General features: G+C 37.7%; 1 protein-coding gene across 1 annotated transcript; it reads right to left on the bottom strand.

Moving 5' to 3' along the window:
- Positions 1-7,475: 7,475 nt before the first annotated feature.
- LOC131197056 (vomeronasal type-2 receptor 26-like) lies at positions 7,476-16,813 on the bottom strand. The gene is made up of 6 exons (XM_058180668.1): positions 16,734-16,813; positions 15,656-15,947; positions 13,323-14,183; positions 9,417-9,644; positions 8,499-8,625; positions 7,476-8,374 (listed from the first exon to the last, which is right to left on the bottom strand). Exons 1-6 carry the CDS (start codon positions 16,811-16,813, stop codon positions 7,476-7,478), a joined length of 2,487 nt encoding a protein of 828 aa, XP_058036651.1.
- Positions 16,814-22,353: the final 5,540 nt, after the last annotated feature.

Below are 22,353 nucleotides of genomic sequence, written 5' to 3'. Positions count from 1 at the left end.
GAAATAAAGTGAAGAGAGCTTACTGGTCTGAAATTCCTCTTGGGCTAATGAGCCGTATGTCAGCTAAAAGAAAATCCAGTAGTATTCTTTAGAGTCTTTAGATTACATTTAACTTTCCTATCTTCTGTTCACATGAAATGAACGTTTTCCCCCTAGCATTCTTTTACGAATATAGTAACAAATTTCTGGGACTAGAAGACCTCCAATGTCTCTTCCAACTCTGTTATTCTGAGGATGTTCTCATTGTGTGAAAAAATTTCAAGCACATGTACTAGATAAATTGTTTTTATAGAAGCCATTCAAATCTTCCCTCAGGTATTGATCCTTGATAATAATTTCCTGTAACTGGCACTGTAGTTTAAGAAAAGAAGTCCAAGTAGGAGAGCTTCAGCCATGGAGAACATCTTAAAAGGAACCCAAACCTAATGTTTGATGTCCATTAATTATTCCATAACAGCCATAAGACTAAGAATTTTCTGCTCAACCTCTTCAAAACTTACTTGTGGAACCTTGAAGAATCCTATAATTTCAGCTATATAAGATGATGTGACAAAATCCAGTCCCCCAATGATAGCCATGAGAATCTTCTGGCTATCACATTTGTAATTAGGGAAAAATTCCTGTGATTTGAAAAGTAGGTCCAGAGTGGTGCGATAGGTCATCCTTGAATTGTAGTAACTGTCATAGATGTGGAAGCCAAGAGTGACATTACGTAAGATCTGGGAGTCCTCATTGATCTCCTTCACAGCAAAAGCCAAGGCAAGGATGTGCTGGTAGAATTTGATTATTACACTGCAAATGATTTAAATACCGCAGTTGAAAAAGGAAGTTGGCAAATTCTCATAAGATGGCATCATTTCTATATGAAATAACAAAAAATTCTTTCTCTGATGAATTTAGGATAGTAATAGATTTTCTAAAACATTGAATAATTTGTACGTTGTTCAAGTTTGCTTTTCTACACTATTTGCACAATTTGCAACAAATATCCTCTACAATAAATTAAAAAACAATGCTTTTTTATGGAGCTCCATTTATTTTCTAATTTCCCCCCAAAATGGAATATGAACAATTCCAGCATGTATCTGTCATTTATCGTATGTATGTTTTGTTCAGAGTGACAAATACAGATTATTATTTTTCTTAAAAATTATTATCTTAAGGATACTAAGTGTTCTTCAAAAGATGTTTTGCACCAAAGTTTCATACATTATGTGACAAACACTTCACCATAAAGTAAATAAAAATGTTTATTCCATAACTAACAACATTTGAAAGATCGACTTAGATTAGATAAAAAGCTTACATTTATACTGAGAACCTTTGACTTTCATAAGCAATTTTTGGGAAACTAATTAACATTTTAAAAAAAGGGGGGGGGAAAGAATCCTTACTTTGGTGTGTCATTATATGTTTTATAAGGATGTTCCTTAAAATTAATTTCATAAAGGTTGTAATAGGTGTGGGACACTATCCCACCAATGATGACGTCCCCAGGTTGGTACCACTCATGTGGAACAAGGAAAGCATCACTTGCAGGGCAGCTCAGAGTCACTATTTTCTTCACCAGAAACACCAGAAGGAGCAACATCTTCACTCTTCAGTCTTTCATCCTATCCTACAATAAAGGTTGTATTATTCCAATAGCTGATACAGTAATTAATTCAAGGTTTATATCAGAGAGTGCACCTAATCAGAAAACCTACCATTATGATATCCTTGAGAGTGCAAATTCGTGTTTTGAATAGCATCAGGGTTTGAAGAGACACACTGGCAGAGGAGAATAGAGGGAGGAAAGTGGTAGCAATGACTCTGACAAACAGCCATTATTATCCTTGTGCCAATCCCTTTGGGTTCTAGATACATTAATTGTTGAATTGAAATAGCCTTCTGTGCATGTTTTTGCCTAGTGAAGAAAATAAGGTGATTCCTGTAGGATATAATTACTTTGTTTTTGATGAAAGAATAAGTGTCTGATGTTTAAATACTTTTTTAAATGCACAATTGCTACCTTACAAAAATCACTAAAATAATGGGATACCCAACTACACCTTCAAAAAAGCCAACTATGATCTCAGACACCAACCTCTCATCTCTTGATTGGCAAATTCTATTCTCTGGCTCTAAAACTGCTGAAGACCATTATAACATTTTTTTGCTGAAAATCTATAGAGTTACTAAACCATATGTACTACCAATCATTAGAAAAATAGGAAAAACAAACTACCCATATTAATAAAAAAGCTCCAATCCCCCCAAAAATCCCTCTGGCAAAAAAACAAAACTGGCTATGTGGCTAACTTTAAAAGCTGCTACAAAAATGTATGCCACCAAATAAAAACTGAAAGCACCAATTACCACACCAAAAAAGAAGAGACCCTCCTGTGCACGAAATTCAACCGTGCTTTCTATAATTTTGTAAATAACAAACTTAAAGACTCAAGGTCTATCCCACCCCTAAAAGGACCTAACGGTAAAGAATGCAATGATGAAGCAGTTAAAGCAAACCTCTTCAACACATTCTTTAGCTCATTCTTTGTAGACAGCAATGGCTCATGCCCAAAATTCCCTAGTCATACCACAAATAACTACAGTGATCTTACACAGATAGATTATATATTCTCTGACAAACACTTTAACACAGGGGTGTCAAACACAAGGCCCACAGGCCAGATCCAGCCTGTGATGTGGCTGAATCCGGCCTGTGAGGACGTCCTGGAAAATGTAAGGGGCCAGCCCATGTGGCTTTGGCCTAGTCTACGCAATGCAATGAGGAAACATGCCAGCAGTTTCGGGAATGGTGCTGTTGTTCCTCGTCCTCCCTTCTCTCCTCAGTTGGGCCCCTCCCGTCTCCACCCGGGCCTGTTATCAGACTCCGAGTCTGATAATGAAGATGAACGGCCTGTCATGCCTCCAGCCACGGCCCTGGCCCCATGCCCGGAGAGGATGTCAGGAGTGAACAGACAAGCCCAATAAACTTCACTCCTACAGCGTGTGAGCAGGAAGCCAGCCACGTGCTGGAATTACTGACAGCAGATCCAGCTGAAGAGAATTCAAAGTGGGAGGATCATTGCTTCTGGGGATCTGAGAGGTGACACCAGCAGAAGGAAGGGAGGGGCAGGCCTGGATAAATGCTGTGTCATGGAGCCACTCCCCACAGCCTATATAAAGGACCTGCTTTTGGCATTCCAACCTTGAGTCAAGCAAAGTCTCATCTAGTATGCTGATATCGGACTCTATCGCTGAAGTCACAACTTGGACTCCTGCCTGCCCTGATAAACCTCAAAGGAATTTGGCAAGCTCCAGAGGCTTCGTTGCCACGTTTGATATGGACTTCCTTAACCCGGTCATCGAAGGGGGATGGGGACACGACAGGTGCCAAGCTGGCCATGCCCGCCCAGTTGGCCACACCCACTCTGTTGGCCATGTCCGGCCAGGCCCCCAAGGTCAACCACAGCCCTGATGCGGCCCTCAATGAAATTAAGTTTGACACCCTTGCTTTAACATATTCTGAAGAATATTATTTCTTTTCCTACAATTAGAAACATTTCAAAAACAGAGAAGTTATAAATTAAAAATGAAGCCGATATTTTGCTGAAACATTTTTTATTCATATAAGAAATTTTTGGGGAACTGGCAAAGATTGTAAAAAGGAGGAAAAAAACACCTTGTACAATGGGATGCCATAAAGTTTCATAAAAGCTGTTCCTTAAATTTCAATTCATAAAAGTGATGAACTAAGTGGGACACCAGGCCACCAATTATGAGATCATCAGTTCTACATGGGACTCTACATGGAGCTGTCCTTTAAAAGTATCCATAGGCTCCAATTGTTTCCAAATGCAGCCACTCGTATGGTTTTCTGCAGACCCAGTTGTGTCACCTTTCCTGGAGGAGTTGCATTGGCTGACAATTTGCTTCTGGGTACAATTCAAGGCGCAGGTTGTCAACTTTAAACCCAACATCGCTTGGGACCAGGTTTTTTGAAGAACTGTCTCTTCCTGATCACATTCACGTGATCCAGTGGAACAGGGGGAGAGGGATAGTTGTGGGTTTAGATTGGTCCCAGTGGTAGGTTTCAATTTTTTATACTACCGGTTCTGTGGGCATAGCTTGGTGGGTGTGGCAGGGGAAGGATACTGTAAAATCTCAATTCCCACCCTACTCCAGGGGAAGGATACAGCAAAATCTCCATTTCCTCCCGATCAGCTGGGATTTGGGAGGCAGAGAACAAATCGGGGTTGGGCCAGTCAGAATTCTTACTACTATTTTTCCAAACTACTCAAAATTTTGACTACTGGTTCTCCATAATTGGTCAGAACTGCTGAAAGCCACCTCTGGACCTTCTTTTGCAAAGCCCTGAGCACCCGGTTCTGTCAACAGGCCTGTTGACACAAACAGGTGGGTTGGAAGCTTTGAAGTGGCTCAACTGATTAATTGTTATCCCCAGAGGTATGTTTTTAACTCTTCGCATATTATGTTTTTATCTTTTTGAACATCTCAGAGACACTGAAAGTGATTGGGTGGCCGTATACCGTATTTTGCAGACTATAAGATGCACCTAAATTTACAGGAGGAAAACAAGAAAAAAATAGTTTTTGGCCTCAGGGCTTCAATGTATCGCCCTCCCCTGCCCCCAGAAGCACTCTTCAGTGTTCTGCATAGCCCCTTTTTGCCAAAAATGGGCCTGTTTCTTGGCTCCCAAGCCCTCTACGTGTCACGTTTTCGCCCTCCAGGCCCTCAGAAGCACTTTCTTCTGCAAGGCCTTTTCTCGCGAAAAATGTTTTTTTGCAAAAATGGGTTGTGCTGAGGACTGCAGAATGCTTCTGAGGGCCTGATAGGGTGAAAATGCGCATATTTGGAGTATAAGACACAGCTGAATTTTTACCCACTTTTTTGGGGGTGGGGGAGTTGCGTCTTATACTCCAAAAAATACAGTACTTTCTCTCTCTTTTTTTTTTCTTAAAAAGTTTTATTTCCATTTTCCAACAATGTACAGACTCTTATTCAACATTAATCATTAACTTCCATTTGTTACTTATTCGGGCCTGCTCAGCTACTTCCTTCCTTAACACAACCTTTCCTCTTCCCTTCTCTACCTTCTTCTACTTTCTCCATCCTTCCTCCTCTTCACTTTTCTACTTCCTCTCCTCCTTCCCCACTCCTCTCTTCTTCCCCCTTTCTAACCTTCTCTCTTTCCCCTTTCTTCTTTCTCTCCTTTTCCCCTCTTCTACTTCTCTCTTTTCCTACCTACTTTCTTCCTTCGCTCTCTCTACTCCTCTCTCCCTTTCCATTCCCTTCTGAAATGGCAGCTGAGCAGCCCCGGTTTCATATCAAATTATTTCCATGTTTTAATTACATATCTTCAATCATTCCTGTACATTAATCCTTCATCTTCCACCCCCTTCCACTTTCTCTTAAATGGATAAATAAACAAGTGAATAAATAAAACTCCTTACAATGTATATCGTAAGGTTTATTCAAGGATTTTCCTTAACTTTCAATTTATAAAACTGGTTAACTATGTGGGACATCATGTTACCAATAACTAGTTTCTATCTGATTAAGGTTGCACTTTTATAATAATTTCGGGTACTTGCCCTGTCCATAGAATCAATCTGTCTGTCTGTCTGTCTGACCATTCGTCCGTCCATCCATCCATCCATCTCTCTATCTCACTTTCTCTATTTCTCTCCCTCTCCCTCCCCCTTTTCCTCTCCCCACCCTCTCTCTGTATATATCGATATATGGATATCTAGCTACCTAGCTATTTAGCTATCTGTCAGGAAATTGCTTTTTGCCTAACTAGTTGGCCAGCCAATATATAAGCTAACCATGTATGTTTATAGAAAGGCATGATATTGCTTTAAGACTGTGCTGAATCATGCAAGCATCCTGATTGGTTGAGCTCTGTAGCCAATGTATAAAAGGACTACTAAATTATGGCTTGTTGGGAAATCTACAGGGACGCTACAGCATTCTAAGCTGAAGACATGCTGCAACTGTACTTGAGCTTTATGATCATTGCTTGATTTATTTATTTATTTATTCAATTTTTATACCGCCCTTCTCCCGAAGGACTCAGGGCGGTGTACAGCCAAGATAAAAACAAACAGTACAAAATATACAATTTAAAATACTAATTAAAAAACTTATTATAAAAATGGCCATATATAACTAAAAACCCCATTAAAATTAATAATAAATTTAAAACCAATAAAAATAAAATTTAGATAAAATTTGGCCAGACGAATACATGAGTTTTCAATTTGCGGCGGAAGGTCCGAAGGTCAGGTATTTGGCGTAAACCTGGGGGAAGTTCGTTCCAGAGGGTGGGAGCCCCCACAGAGAAAGATCTTCCCCTGGGGGCCACCAGCCGACATTGCTTGGCGGACGGCACCCTGAGAAGTCCCTCTCTGTGAGAGCGTACGGGTCGGTGGGAGGCATGCGGTAACAGCAGGCGGTCCCGTAAGTACCCAGGCCTTAAGCCATGGCTAGTTACTGATTCCTCAAGATACTGACTGTTGTGAATTGAACTGTGTTTTGCCAAACTGAAAGAAGACCTTGCTTGTTTGTTTTGCAAGTCTACGTCGGTAAGAAGACTTGATATTTGTAACATCCCTGACTAATCGGCTTTATATGTGTATGACCTGGAATTGTTTTTGGACTATGTCTTTGCCTTTTCCTTAAAAGTAAAGGAATATCAAACCCCAGTTTGTCCGCAAGTGACTGTTATTGTATACAACCGGTCTCAGTCATTTTCATGCGTAGGGGACTCTGCTCAACAGTCCACAACCTTGGTTGTGAACCCAGATTACCCTTAAAACTATCTATTTATAATAAATTAGAATAAAACATAAAAGTAAAGATACTCTTTATGGCATGGAAATGTCAGCCTTCTGTGTAGCTCATTATGCATTTACAAACTGGGTGGAATTTAGTTAATGATGTCGTCATACATTTTACATCTTTCAATCCTTTTCACTTGCCATAGCAGGCTTATTTCATTTTATTACTTTATTTTATATTTTATTTTATATTATTTTATTTTATTTCAGTGCTTCATTTCATTCCATTTCATTTCATTTCTTTCTTTTTTATAATATATACCACTTCATTATTTTTAGAAACAACCAAAGGGAGCAAACATATCCAATATACCATCCTCCTATTTTTTTTCCACACAGCAACAACTGTGTGAGGTAGACTGGTCTGAGAAACAGTGTTTGGTCCAAAGTTACCCAGCTGGCTTTCATGGCCAAGGAAGGACTTGAACTAATGATCCCTTGCTTTCTACCACAGTTCCTTACCCATTAGACCAGGCTAAAATCCCTTTAAATCTAGAAATTATAGAGAAACCTCAATGAAAGAAAGAGTACGGATTGTAAAAGCACCAAATATCAGGTTCTTTCCCTGAAATTTTATACAAACCACCTTTGATCTTTTAATTAGGGGAGCCAGAAAGAACATATATACTAATTTCTCTTTGTGAGTTGCTCTCTGCGGTTTAGCTGAGGCCTGAAAACAATGATGAAGCATTTGGGCAGAAATATGCATCCCAGTAATGCAGCACTGGAGGCCAAGATGGAGAAGATCTCCACAGCTACCATGGCTTTTCCTTTGGTGCTCAAATAGGCTGGAAAGAAGGAGACCCACACACTGCAAAAGGCCAACATGCTGAAAGTGATGAACTTGGCTTCATTAAAGCTGTTGGGTAATTTACGGGCAAGGAAAGCTACAGTAAAGCTAGCAATGGCCAAGATACCCATGTAGCCCAAGACACAATAGAAGAAGAAAGTTGACCCCTCATTGCATTGTAAAATAACTTCTTGGAGCTCTGATTGCATGTCCAACTCAGGGAATGGGGGAGAGGTCGACAGCCAAAGAATACAAATACATACTTGTAAGTGAGAGCATGAAAGGACAATAGAAAAAGCCAATCTTTTCCCCACCCATCTCCTCATCTGAGATCCTGGTTTAGTGGCCATGAAAGCCACAACCACAGTGATGGTTTTGGCCAGTACACTAGAAATGGCCACTGTGAAAGTGACACCAAACATTACTTGTCGGATAAAGCAAGTCACATTGCCTGGTTGGCTGAGGAAGAGCAAAGAGGAGAGAAAACAGAGCTGAAGAGAGACAAGGAGAGTGTAGGTGAGGGACCGGTTGTTGGCTTTGACAATGGGAGTATCCCTGTGCTTAATAAATGTTCCAAGTACCCAAGATGTCAAGAAGAAGAAACAAAGAGCAATTGAGGCCAAACCAATTCCTAAGGTTTCTTCAAAGGTTAGAAATATCACCAGTTTCAGGATACATCCATTCTTTTCTTCATTTGGATAATGATCTTCTGAACATTCAAAACAGTCATCCATATCTGGAAGAAAAATCAAGGAATTTATCATTGTAGTAATTCTATACCATTGAAACTCACTTAACCTTATGCATCCTAAATTAGTTTAATAAATGTTCCTTAAGTTCAAAGAAGAATGACTACCTACCATTTTGGTTTGAAATCTTCCCTTTAGGGCATGGAACACAATCATAGCAGCAGAATTGATTTCCCTCAATCCCTTTCTTCCAGGATCCACAGAAACAAGGATCATTACATCTGGAAAGTGGAAGAACCTGGTGATAATCATAAAAAGGTTTTGAAAAGGGAGAAATTTCAAACAGTTTGTGACGTTTTCCTTTATGAGGTTGTGACGTTTTCCTTTATGAGGGCCTCTGGTGGCTCAGACTGCTAAGACAGTCTGTTATTAACACAGCTGCTTGCAATTACTGCAGGTTCAAGTCCCACCGGGCCCAAGGTTGACTCAGCCTTCCATCCTTTATAAGGTAGGTAAAATGAGGACCCAGATTGTTGGGGGGCAATAAGTTGACTTTGTATATAATATACAAATGGATGAAGACTATTGCTTAACATAGTGTAAGCCGCCGTGAGTCTTCGGAGAAGGGCGGGATATAAATGCAAATAAAAAAAATGAGGGAAAATTATTTTTCACTTCCACAAAGAATACTGAGTTTATCAACTTCATCAACAACTTAAAAAATTACTAATCAGAGTAATGTACAAATGGGCCTATTTGAAGGCCAACGTCAATAAATAAATAAATTAATAATAATAATAATAATAATAATAATAATAATAATAATAATAATAATAATAATAATAATAATAATAATAATAATAAACCTGACCATTCATATGATTTCTTATGAAATTGAAACCAAATATGCAACCATGGCTTTTACAGATACATTATCATTTCGTTAATTTGAGGAACCCTTGATCATCAACAACATTTGAAGGAATATGTCATTGTTTATTTAAGACACAGAATTTAGACTTCTAAAGAGAGTGCATTCAATATGGGATCATAACGGATTAAGGCATTGTTAATTCAATAATTCAATACCTGGTTAAAAGCTGGGTGCCAGACAATCACATCTTCATCAATGAATAATTCCTTCCCCTTTGGTGCCTTGAGATCCATCTTTCCAACTTTGACTCTCTGAAAGGATCTGTTTGGAAAAGTGATCAAGTTGGTGATGTCGAATCCACCTCTTGCTTCCCCTTTCTCATTCAGGAATACTCTTTCCCCAGCTGAATTGTTAAAACCAATGCCTTGAAGAAATGAGTGGAGCTGTTTGAAAGGGAATAGAAGAGAGAGGGAATTGATATAATAGAAAAGAGAACATAACAATAAAGTTTTATTCAATAATTCTTTATATTCCAATGACTTTTATTGAATATGTACACTTAGAAATTTGAGGATCAATATTGTATGGAAACGTACATGACCATTCTATTGTTTATTTGATATTATTTTAAGAAAAGGTAAGTGTGAACTGAAGCCGAATGAAAGTAGGTTTTTGGAATTATGTAACTTTCTTCAATTATGTTTTATGTCCACTACTTAAATAATTAATTCAAGATAGAGCATATATAATATTTCCTTGTTGGTACAAAGCTGTTTGAGAGTCTCAGGTTTGACCAACTTCCTTTCAACAGATTTTAGAACCTGAGGCTCAAGCATTCTTTGACACACAGATGAGAGAAAGAGATTATTGCAAAGATAGGTTTGTTTGATACTATGGATGCCCCCTGTAAAAAGGACTATTTTTATTTTACTCCTCTAAAACTCTGGTAGAGACAAAAAGCTTTGCTTGTCCCCTATGAAAATTTCATGAGCCACAGAGAAATTTCTTGTAGAAATGATTGTTTTTGGAAGTGACAATGAAAAGTAATATAAATTATCATTTTAACTATGTCTTATTGTGCAGGCTATGGTGATTAACTTATTAACTCTTATTGACACTTAAACCATAATTTATATAGTAGCTTCTGGATCAGGGGTAGTCAACTTTTTTATACCTACCGCCCACTTTTGTATCTCTGTTAGTAGTAAAATTTTCTAACCGCCCACCGGTTCCACAGTAATGGTGATTTATAAAGTGTATCATCGTCTGCGCATGCCTCTCGCACATCGTGGATTGGGTTTGGGGGGTGGGCGTCGACTACCAGCTCTGCTTGTCTGTTACAGCTGGGTGGTGCGGGGGGAGATGTGCGAGCTATTCTGGGACGAGGCTCTTCTGTTTGCAGTTGCACTATAGCGCCATTTAGTTTCACTTACATAACGTAAACTAAACTTATGCGCGGGCGATACAAATAGTATATTTTCAGAAATTTAAATTGTCACGGGGAATTTTATGAAAACCTAATGAAAATGTTTTAAAATAATGCTATGAAATTTTTTAAAAAGTCAATTAAATTAAAAAAAAAGGAAAGTGCTTCAGTATCGGACAAAACCCCTACAGTCCACCATGAAAGCTGGAACGCCCACTAGTGGGCGGTAGGGGCCAGGTTGACTACCACTGTTCTGGATGATCAGAATGAAAGAATGAGTAATAAAGAGTAATAAAAGAACAGAATAACAAGAGAAATCAGTTTTCTGTATCAGCACGGATTTGTTAAAAAGTGTCCCAAACCAATCTTATTTCATTCTTCAACGTAGTGACTAAATTAGTAGACCAGCGAAATACTGTGGACATAATATATTTAGACTTCAGCAAGGCATTTGACAAAGTAGACCATAACCTATTTCTTGGTAAGCTAGAAAAAAGTGGGATAGATAGCTTCACCACCAGATGGATTTGCAACTCGCTGACAAATCATATTCAACAAGTATTAACCCTGTTAAAGACCTTGGAGTTTTCATATCAAATGATCTAAGTGCCAAAGCCCACTGCAAATACATAGCAAAAAAGGCTCTAAGAGTTGTAAACCTAATCTTGCGTATCTTCTTTTCCAAAAACACTACACTACTAAACAGAGCATATAAAACATTTGCTAGACCAATTCTAGAATACAGCTCGCCTGTTTGGAACCCTCACCACATCTCTGACATCAATACAATTAAACATGTCCAGAAATATTTTACAAGAAGAGTTCTTATTCCTCTGAAAACAACAAAATACCTTATCCCACCAGACTTGAAATCCTAGGCTTAGAAAACTTGGAACTCCGTCGCCTTCGACAAGACCTAAGTTTAACTCATAAAATTATCTATTGTAATGTCCTTCCTGTTAAAGACTACTTAAGCTTTAATTGCAATAATAAAGAGCAACCAATAGATTTAAACTTAATGTTAACCGCTTTAATCTAGATTGCAGAAAATATGACTTCTGTAACAGAATCATCAGTGCTTGGAACACTTTACCTGACTCTGTGGTCTCTTCCCATAATCCCAAAAGCTTTAACCAAAAACTTTCTACTATTGACCTCACCCCATTCCTAAGAGGAGCATAAGGGGCGTGCATAAGAGCACAAACGTGCCTACCGTTCCTATCCTATTGTTTTTCTTTTTCTTCTTCTTATGCTTATACCTCTTAATATTTACTCATATATATGTTTATATACTATATAATCTTTTTTGTATGATACTTATATATATTGCTGTGACAAAATAAATAAATAAAATAAATAAATAAATAAGTAGTTCTAAATGGGTCTATGTCTACATGGAGGGAAGTAAGCAGTGGGGTACCACAAGGTTCCATCTTAGGCCCAGTAATCTTCAATATCTTCATAAACAACTTAGATGAGGGAATAGAAGGGGAATTTATCAAATTTGTAGATGATACTAAGCTGGCAGGAATAGCTAATACCCTAGAAGATAGGCTCAAGATCCAAGTGGATCTTGACAGAACACTGGGCCCTATCTTAACAAAATGAAATTCAATGTAGAAAAAAGTAAAATCTTACACTTAGGCAAGAAAAACTAGGAGTATACTTATAGACTGGGGAAAACCAGGCTTAATAGCAATAACTGTGAGAGGGATCTTGGAGTCTTAATGAACAAACAGTTAAATATGAGGCAACAGTGTGCAGTGGCATCCAAAAAAGGCAATGCAATCCTAAATTGCATTAACAGAGGAATACCACTCTATAAATACCACTCTATAAAGCCTTAGTAAGACCACACCTAGAGTACTGCATCCAGTTTTGGTCACAACACTATAAAAAAGATATTGAGATTCTAGAAAGAGTGCAGAGAAGAGCAACCAGGATGATTAGGAGACTGGAGGCTAAAACACACAATGAATGGTTACAGGAACTGGGCATGGCTAGTCTAGTGATGAGGAGGACCAGGGGAGATATGATAGCAGTCTTCCAATATTTGAGCGGCTGTCACAGAGAAGAGGGGGTCAAACTATTTTCCAAAACACCCGAAGGCCAGAGGAGGAATAATGGCTGGAAACTGAACAAGAAGAGATTTAACCTGGAAATAAGGAGAAATTTTCTGACAATGAGAACAATCATTGGAACAGAGGTTACCTTCAGAAGTTGTGGTAGCTTCATCATTGGAGGCTTCAAGAAGAGACTGGACTGCCATCTGTCAGAAATGGTATAGGGTCTCCTGCTTGGGTAGGGGGTTGGACTAGATGACCTGCAAGGTCCCTTCCAACTCTATTAATCTGTAAGCAATCAGTATCTATTTTACACAGCACAGTATAACGAAGTTGCAAGGAACCTTGGAAGTCTTCTACTTAACACCCTACTCAAGGAGGTGGCCGTATACCACTTCACAACAATGGCTGCCCAATCTTCAGCGATGGAGCAAATACAACATCTGAAGGCAAGGTGTTCCACTAATTCATTGTTCTCATTGTCAGGAAATTCTGCCTTATTTCTATGTTGTTTCTTATACTTGATTCCACATGCAGAAAATATTAAAGACTTTCCTCCATAGGTTTCAAATGATAATTCTAAATCAAATTGCTCATTGAAATAAAAGAAGTGTCCAAAGCAAAGGGAATACCTGCCAAGACTGCAGATTTGGAAGAACAGTTTTTTTACGCATTGTAATTGTCTTCCTATTGAACCCCAACATGTATAGAGCCTGCAAAGCATGAGCCACAGCATAAACAGCATTGTAGACACTGTAACTGTGCCCAGTCATTTCCATTTCAAAGACAGGTCCAGGAAGATCCTCTAGCTTCATCTCTCCAGTGCACTGCCCACTATGCATTTCTTGTAACCCAGGTTTTGGAAATGAACAATCAAATGCTTGTTCCCAAACTTCCCGCAGAAACTCATCTCTGTACTCTGAAAGTGGATTGATGGTCCGAAGAAATTCCTTGAAACCTACAACTTCTCTTGAATGAACAGTGAAGGAAATTGCCCCATGGAACATCTGGAGGTCCCAGTTGATTAGAAATCCTGACAATATGAAATCAATCTGTGCAGTCATGATCCACACCTTTCCAAATGTAATTTTCCTGCTGTCAGGATTTCCTGGAAACATTGCAAATCTTAGCCACATAATTGTCAATGATTCTCCATAGACAAGAACTGCATTGACTTTGCTATTCATCAAATGAATGGTAATCATTGAGATTCTTTGAAAAAAATCTTGGAATTCTTCCATGTGGGCCAGTTGTGAAAGCCTTTCTATAAACGCTGAGCAGATTTTGTTCTGTGAAAGTAAGGGCTGCATTTTCTGTAAGAATTTTTCTCCATTGTTGTTATCAACAGCAAAAATCCCAATCCACGTCCACCTGAAATGATGAAGTAGTTGGATAATCCCAAAGTACTGATGGTCCTCTTTTGGGACCATGAAATAAAGTGAAGAGAGCTTACTGGTCTCAAATTCATCTTGAGCTAATGATCTGTATGTCAGCTGCAAGAAAGTGGAGTAGTATGCTCTTGAGTTGTTAGAAGAAATGTGATTGTCCTGTCTAGTTTCATATAAAATCTATTCAAGGAAGGAATTATTTTCCTGAAATTCTTCTAAGTATTAATATGAAATGGAATTACTTGGAATTATTTCAAACACATATAACTGATCAATTGTTTTCATAAAATAGAATAGAATAGAATAGAATAGAATAGAATAGAATAGCATAGCATAGCATAGCATAGCATAGCATAGCATAGCATAGCATAGCATAGCATAGCATAGCATAGCATAGAATAGAATAGAATGGAATAGAATAGAATAGAATAGAATAGAATAGATTTTTTTTATTGGCCAAGTGTGATTGGACACACAAGGAATTTGTCTTGGTGCATACGCAATCGGTATACATAAAAGAAAAGATACCTTCATCAAGGTACAACATTTGCAACACAAATGATGGTCAATATATCAATATAAATCATAAGGATTGCCAGCAACAAAGTTACAGTCATACAGTCATAAGTGGAAAGAGATTGGTGATGGGAACGATGAGAAGATTAATAGTAGTGCAGATTTAGTAAATAGTTTGACAGTGTTGAGGGAATTATTTTTTTAACAGAGTGATTGCCTTTGGGAAAAAACTGTTCTTGTGTATAGTTGTTCTGGTGTGCAATGCTCTATAGCGTCGTTTTGAGGGTAGGAGTTGAAACAGTTTATGTCCTGGATGTGAGGGATCTGCAAATATTTTCACGGCCCTCTTCTTGATTCGTGCAGTATACAGGTCCTCAATGGAAGGCAGGTTGGTAGCAATCATTTTTTCTGCAGTTCTAATTATCCTCTGATGTCTGTGTCTTTCTTGTTGGGTTGCAGAACTGAACCAGACAGTTATAGAGGTGCAAATGACAGACTTAATAATTCCTCTGTAGAACTGAATCAGCAGCTCCTTGGGCACTTTGAGCTTCCTGAGTTGGCACAGAAAGAACATTCTTTGCTGTCCTTTTTTGATGATGTTTTTGATGTTAGCTGTCCATTTTAGATCTTGCAATATGATAGAACCTAGAAATTTGAAGGTTTCTACTGTTGATACTGTGTTGTCTAGTATTGTGAGAGGTGGAAGTATGGAAGATTTCTCCTAAAGTCTAGCATCATTTCTACAGTTTTGAGTGTGTTCAGTTCCAGATTGTTTTGGTTGCACCACAAGGCTAGTCATTCGACCTCTCGTCTATTCATAGAAGAATATTCTATTCATAGAAGCAAAGAGTTCAAATTTTCCCTCTGGTATGGAATATCTATGGATTCATGCTTCCAGTATTTGGCATAGTAGTTTCAAAATTATGGTAACTAATAGACATTAAGCCAGGAAGAACACCTTAACACAAACCTGAGATTAAATCTTAATGCTACTTAATTATTCAATAACAATAATGGCACCAGAAAATAGAATTTTTCTCTTTAATTCTTTCACAACTTACTTGTGGAATTTTGAAGAAACTTGTAATTTCAGTAATATGAGATGATGATACAAAATCTAGTCCCCCAATGATAGCCATGAGATTCTTCTGGTTATCACATTTGTAGTTAGGGACAAATTCCTGGGATTTGAAAAGCAGGTCCAGAGTGGTGCAATAGGTCATCCTTGCATTGAGGTAGCTGTCATAGATGTGGAACCCAAGAGTGATGTTTGGTAAGATCTGGGAGTCCTCATTGATCTCCTTCACAGCAAAGGCCAAGGCAAGGAGGTGTTGATGAAATTTCGTGAATATACTGCAAATAGGTTAAATCCCTCCATTGAAAAAATAATGATTTTACAACCTTGTAAGGTGACATCAATTCTATATGAATAACAAACTTTTTTTGTCTGACAATAGTAGGAAGTTTATAGCTTTGATACAATGCTTAATAATTCATAGAGAGCTCAGATTTATTTTAAACAGCATTTCCATGACTGCCACAAAATATCTACTGCAACAAATACAAGTAGTGACTTTTTTCAAAGTACTGTATTTCTTTTCTGTGATATTTTCAGAAAATGATATATGAACAGATTCAAAAAGTATCACTCATTTACTGTATGTATGTTTTGTGAGAAGAGAAAGTGCCAAATCTTTCTAAAAATGTATCTTTACCTCAGTAAATGTTCAAATTGAGACTTCTTGAGCTGAAATTTTGTACATTTCATGTGAAAAACTTTAAACGAATGTAAAGAAGGTTATTTCTTCTGTCATAACCAGATACAGTTGAAAGAAAAACAAGGCATAGATTATATTAAAAATGTTCAATTGATGCACAAATAGCTTTTATTCATATAAAAGATTTTTGAAAGTCTGCATAAGATTATTAAAAAAAAAAAATCCTTAGACTGGTATGTCATAAGGAGTTATAGAAGGATTTTCACTAAATTGAAATTCATAAAAATGAAATGAGATGCCATCCCACCAATGATAAAGTCTCCAGGCTGGTACCACTCATGTGGAACAAGTAAAACAGCTTTTACTCATATAATGGATTTTCAAGATTGTCTAAGATTAGATAGTGAAGAAAAATTCTTACATTGGTAATTCGTAAGGTGTTAAAGCAGGGTATTCAACAAATTTCATTTCATAAAAGTGGTAAACGATGTGAGACGCCATCCCACCAATGGTGAAGTCTCCAGGCTGGTACCACTCATGTGGAACAAGGAAAGCATCACTTGCAGGGCAGCTCAGTGTACCTATTTTATGCACCAAAAACATCAGGAGAAACATCTTGATGATCCTGTTATTGTGAAAATGTTTTGCCTTCCATCCTTCCCATAGGGAAGCGTATATAATCCAATGCTTCATCTAAAGGTAGATCTAAAGATTATATTTGAGAATACGTCTAATGAGAAAATCTATCATTTCTGTTTCAAGATCTAGGTAGGTACAAATTTTTATCTTGAATATTACAAGGATTTGAACAGATACTCTGGCAGAAGAGAACAGAGGGTGGGTACTTGAAGCAATGAATCTGAGAGAGACATTACTACCCCTTCTACCAAACTCTCTGTGGTTCAAGACTCACTTTATAGCCAAACAGAAACCTTCATTGTTGTTGAATTTCAATAGCCTTCTCTGCAGTCTTTGATGTTTTGGCCTATAGTAATTCCTCTAGGATATAATTGTCTTATTTTGATGAGGTAATAAGTAGCTGATAGTTCAGCTTTTTTTTTTAATGAGCAAATGCCAGCAAAAGTAATATAAGGGACATATGCAAGTGAATATATAGTTAATTGTTATAATTGTAGAAATAAATACAAAGCTTTTTTTTCCAAGATGACACATTTGTTTTCTACCAATTTTTCACAAAATAGAACAAACCCAGCAGGTATCAGTCATTTATTGTAGGTATGTTTTCAGAGGAGTAACTACGTAGAACGTTTTTTTTAAAAAAAAGTTACCCTAAGCTTTCTAAAATGCTTCAAAGAAATTCTTGCACCAAAGTTTCATAGATTCTCTGACAAACACTTTTAACACAGGGGTATCAAACACAAGGACCACAAACCGGATCCAGCCTGCGATGTGGTCGAATACGGCCCATGGGGATGTTTTGGAAAATGTAAGGGGCCGGCCCACGTGGCTTTGGCCCTGTCTACCCAATGCAAAGAGGAAACTTGCCTGTGGTTTGGATAGTGGCGTCAGGCTGGCCACGCCCACCCAGTTGGCCACACCCACTCAGTTGGCCATGCCCAGCCAGCAGTGGTGGGATTCAAATAATTTAAAAACCGATTCTCTGCTCTAATGACCAGCTGGATAGGCGTGGCTTGGTGGTCATGTGACCGTGTGGGCGTGGCCAACTCAACGTCACTTATGCCAATGGGCACTTCGCCTTAGAATAGAAAAGAATAGAATAGAATTTTATTGGCCAAGTGTGATTGGACACACAAGGAATTTGTCTTGGTGCATATGCTCTCAGTGTAGTAAGGGTTAACCAGAGAGGCAGTTTCTGTAAGCAGGTCAATAAAGATTAGGCTAGAAACACCACCAGAATGTTTCCTTCCTGCCTTCCTTACAGGATTAGCCCTTTAAAGTGGAAAACAAAAACAAAAACAAAATAAGATTTCTTCCACCAACCAGTTCTCCAAACTGCTTAGAAAGTTAACAACCGGTTCTCCCGAATAGGTGCGAACTGGCTGAATCCCACCACTGCCAGCCCGCCCCCTAAGGTCAACCACAGCCCTGATGCAGCCCTCAATGGAATTGAGTTTGAGACCCCTGCTTTAACACATTCTTTTACTACAATTAGAAACATTTCAAAAACAGAGAAGCTATAGATTAAAAATGAAGCCTACATTTTTGCTGAAACACCTTTTTCTCATATAAGAAATTTGGGGGGAACCAGCAAAGATTTAAAAAAAGAAGGAAAAAAAATCTTTTACAATGGGATGCCATAAGGTTTTATACAAGAATGTTCCTTAAATTTGAATTCATAAAAATCATAAACTATGTGGGACACCAGGCCACCAATTATATGGAAGGCCAGAATTTTTTTTATTTTTTTTTTACATTTATATCCCGCCCTTCTCCGAAGACTTAGGGCGGCTTACATTGTGTAAGGCAATAGTCTCATTCTATTTGTATATTTACAAAGTCAACTTATTGCCCCCAACAATCTGGGTCCTCATTTGACCTACCTTATAAAGGATGGAAGGCTGAGTCAATCTTGGGCCTGGTGGGACTCGAGCCTGCAGTAATTGCAGGCAGCTGTGTTTAATAACAGGCTATCTTACAGCCTGAGCAACACTGCGGCCCTGAAACATTAAAATAAGAAATAAGAAACATTTATATTTCTATAGATGTAAATTGTGAGACTCGCTGATACAGACTTGGGAGGGAATCGGGAAGAAGCACTATCTTAAAATACTGGGCTGGCTATTTACTATGGAGTCAATGATCCACCGCAATACATTAGACATTGGTAAAATGATAAAATATCATGAAATTTTGGACAACAGGGGAAGATTGAAATCAAACCAAGAACTAATGGAGCAGAGAATAATTATAGATTGGTGGCCATATCTACAGCTACAATCGAGATACAAAAAAGACTTAGAGGAATTTGGATTTGAATCAAATTTGACACAACTAGAAAAATTGTTAACAGGCCCGGAAGAGAAATTACTATCTAAAATATATAATTACTTATTCAACTTTGATTTAGAAGAGGAAATAGTAAAGGGGCCAATGATAGCATGGGCTAAAATGTGGGACATAAGATAGAGTTAGACAATTGGAAATAATTTGGAAGAAAAATTACACATTAACAAAATCTGCCCCATATAAAGAAAATCAATATAAAATGTTCTATTAGTGGCACTTAGCCCCAACAAGACTTGCAAAAATGTATCCCAACCTAAACCCTAATTGCTGTAAATGTAAAAAAGTGCAGGGTACCTTTTTCCATGTGTGATGGCTTTGCCCAGAAATTAAAAAATACTGGATTAAAATACAAAAAATAAAAATAAAAAAAAATGGCTGATTGAAATTATGCATTGCCCAATAGAATTGAAGCTTGAATTGTTTCTTCTGGGGATCATTAAAGGAAAATATCCCAAAAAGATTAAATATTTGATTATTCATATTACTACAGCAGTGAGAATTGTACTTGCACAAATCTGGAAAATGTCCACTATACCAACAGATTGCGTAATAATCCTGAAAATTTTTGAAAGTGAAGAAATGGACAAACCTACTATAAAATTAAATAATAAGGAAGACACGGATTGTTACTCAACTTGGGAAAACTGGTATCAATGGATAGAAAATAAAAATAGGAAATACATCGAACAAAATAAGACATAAACTGTGTTCACATATAGTTGATCAAATAGGAATATCTGGGAATATATGAATAGATTTAAGATTTGTGTACCGTCAGAACGACGTTGAATTGTACAATCATTCTGGACATATCTTCATTATAGAGGTATGTGTACTTTAATATTTTAAATATTAATAAAGGTTTTTGAAAATTAAAAAAAAAGAAATTTTGGGGGAACTGGCAAAGATTATAAAAAGAAAAAAAACCAACCTTTTACAATTGGTTGTCATACGGTTTTATACAAGGATGTTTCTTAAATTTGAATTCATAAAAGTGATGAACTATCTGGGACACCAGGCCACCAATTATGAGATCGTCAGCTCTACATGGGACTCTACATGGAGCTGTCCTTTAAAAGTATCCATAGGCTCCAATTGTTTCTAAATTCAGCCACTCGTATGGTTTTCTGCAGATCCAGTTTTGTCATTTTTCCTGGAGGGAAATTGTCACCATTGGCTGACAATTTGCTTCTGGGTACAATTCAAGGTGCTGGTTGTCACCTTTAAACCCAACATTGCTTGGGACCAGGTTATTTGAAGAACTGTCTCTTCCTGATCCCATCCACGTGATCCAGTGGAACAGGGATAGTTGTGTGTCCTCTCTCTTAAGTCAAGACATCTGGTGGGACCCAGAAAAAGTTTCTTTTTCATGATGGCTTCCTCCTTCTGGAACATCATCCATGCTGAGATTAGATGGGTCCCCACTTTGACCCTCTTTTGCAAAGCCCTGAGCACCTGGTTCTGTCAATGGGCCTGTGGAACCCAGTGTGGGTTGGAACCTACGAAGTGGCTCAACCAATTGATTGTTATCCCCAGTGGTGTGTTTTTATTCTTTGTGTATTGGGTTTTTATTTTTTTTAAGCATCTTAGAGACACTGAAAATGATTAGGTGGCCAGATGCATTCTCTTCAAGGTATAAACAAATGAAAGAATGAATAAAACTCCTTCCAATGTATTTCATAATGTTTATTCAAGGATTTTCTTTGTATTTCACTTTATAAAACTGATAAACTATGTGGGACAACATGCAGCCAATCATGAGAACAGGGGAAGCATCACTTGTGGAGAAGTACAGAGCAACTAGTTTCTACCTGAATTAGAGTTGCACATTCATTATAATTATAATTATAAAATTATAATTATAAAATATAACATTCATTTTAAGTATAAAGCCCACTGCAACTACATAGCAAAAAATGCTCCAAGAGTTGTAAACCTAATCTTGCGTAGCTTCTTTTCCAAAAACCCCACACTACTAACCAGAGCATATAAAATATTTGCTAGACCAATCCTTGAATACAGCTCAACTGTTTGGAACCCATACCACATTTCTGACATCAATACGATTGAACGTGTCCAGAAATATTTTACAAGAAGAGTTCTCCACTCCTCTGAAAACAACAAAATACCTTATCCCACCAGACTTGAAACCCTAGGCTTAGAAAACTTGGAACTCCGTCGCCTTCGACAAGACCTAAGTTTAACTCATAGAATCATCTATTGTAATGTCCTTCCTGTTAAAGACTACTTCAGCTTTAATTGCAATAATACAAGAGCAACCAATAGATTTAAATTTAATGTTAACCGCTTTAACTGTTTTGACTGCACTGATTGGAATATTTTTAAAGATACCTCTGCAGACCTGGATGAACTCACAGATACTGTAACATCATATGTCAGCTTCTGTGAAGACCTATGTGTACCTACAAGAAACTTGCGAATACACAGTAATAACAAACCTTTCCTCCTCCCTTCTCTACTTTCTTCTACTTTCTTCATCCTTCCTCTCCTTTCCCCTTTTCTACCTCTCTCTTCCCTACTCTTCTTCCACCCTTTCTAACCCTCTCTTTCCCTTTCTTCTTCCTCTCCTTTCCCCTTTTCTACCTCTCTTCCTACCTACTTTCTTCTACTTTCTTCATCCTTCCTCTCCTTTCCATTCCTTCTGAAATGGCAGCTGAGCAGCCCGCTTTCATTTCAAATTATTTCTATTTCTTAATTACATATCTTCAATCATTCCTTTACATTGATCCTTCATCTCCCCCTCTCCCCTCCCCTCCCACCCCGAGACTTCCCAGAACAAAGTACAGGGTATAAAATTAACAATCATAAATTAAAATACAACATAAGTCAAATCCATAGTCACTCCTCTCTCTAAGACCTTAACTCCTTCCAGAAACAAAAAGTACATTCTTCTTCCAGTCCATTATATATCAGTCCATTCCACTCCTAAAATCTTCAGAATCTTCCAATTAAGTTAATATTTCCAGTTCATCAATAAAATATCTTCATCAATTAAGACCAAATATATCTCCAATCTTCATCGATCAAGACCA

This window comes from Ahaetulla prasina, chromosome 4, assembly GCF_028640845.1.
Source record: "Ahaetulla prasina isolate Xishuangbanna chromosome 4, ASM2864084v1, whole genome shotgun sequence".
In the NCBI taxonomy this organism is placed as follows: Eukaryota; Metazoa; Chordata; class Lepidosauria; order Squamata; family Colubridae; genus Ahaetulla; species Ahaetulla prasina.
Note: the sequence above shows the minus strand (reverse complement) of the source record. Positions and strands in the feature narration are given on the sequence as shown.

Excerpts from the sequence above, each read along its gene's own strand:
- LOC131197056 (XM_058180668.1), bottom strand. The coding sequence starts at position 16,813 with ATGGCGTCTCACATCGTTTACCACTTTTATGAAATGAAATTTGTTGAA. Across the intron at positions 15,948-16,733 it reads ACACCTTACGAATTACCAAT|TATATTCACGAAATTTCATC; the intron begins GTAAGAATTTTT and ends ACCTATTTGCAG. Across the intron at positions 9,645-13,322 it reads CAAATCTGCAGTCTTGGCAG|CTCCACTCATTTCTTCAAGG; the intron begins GTATTCCCTTTG and ends CCTTTCAAACAG.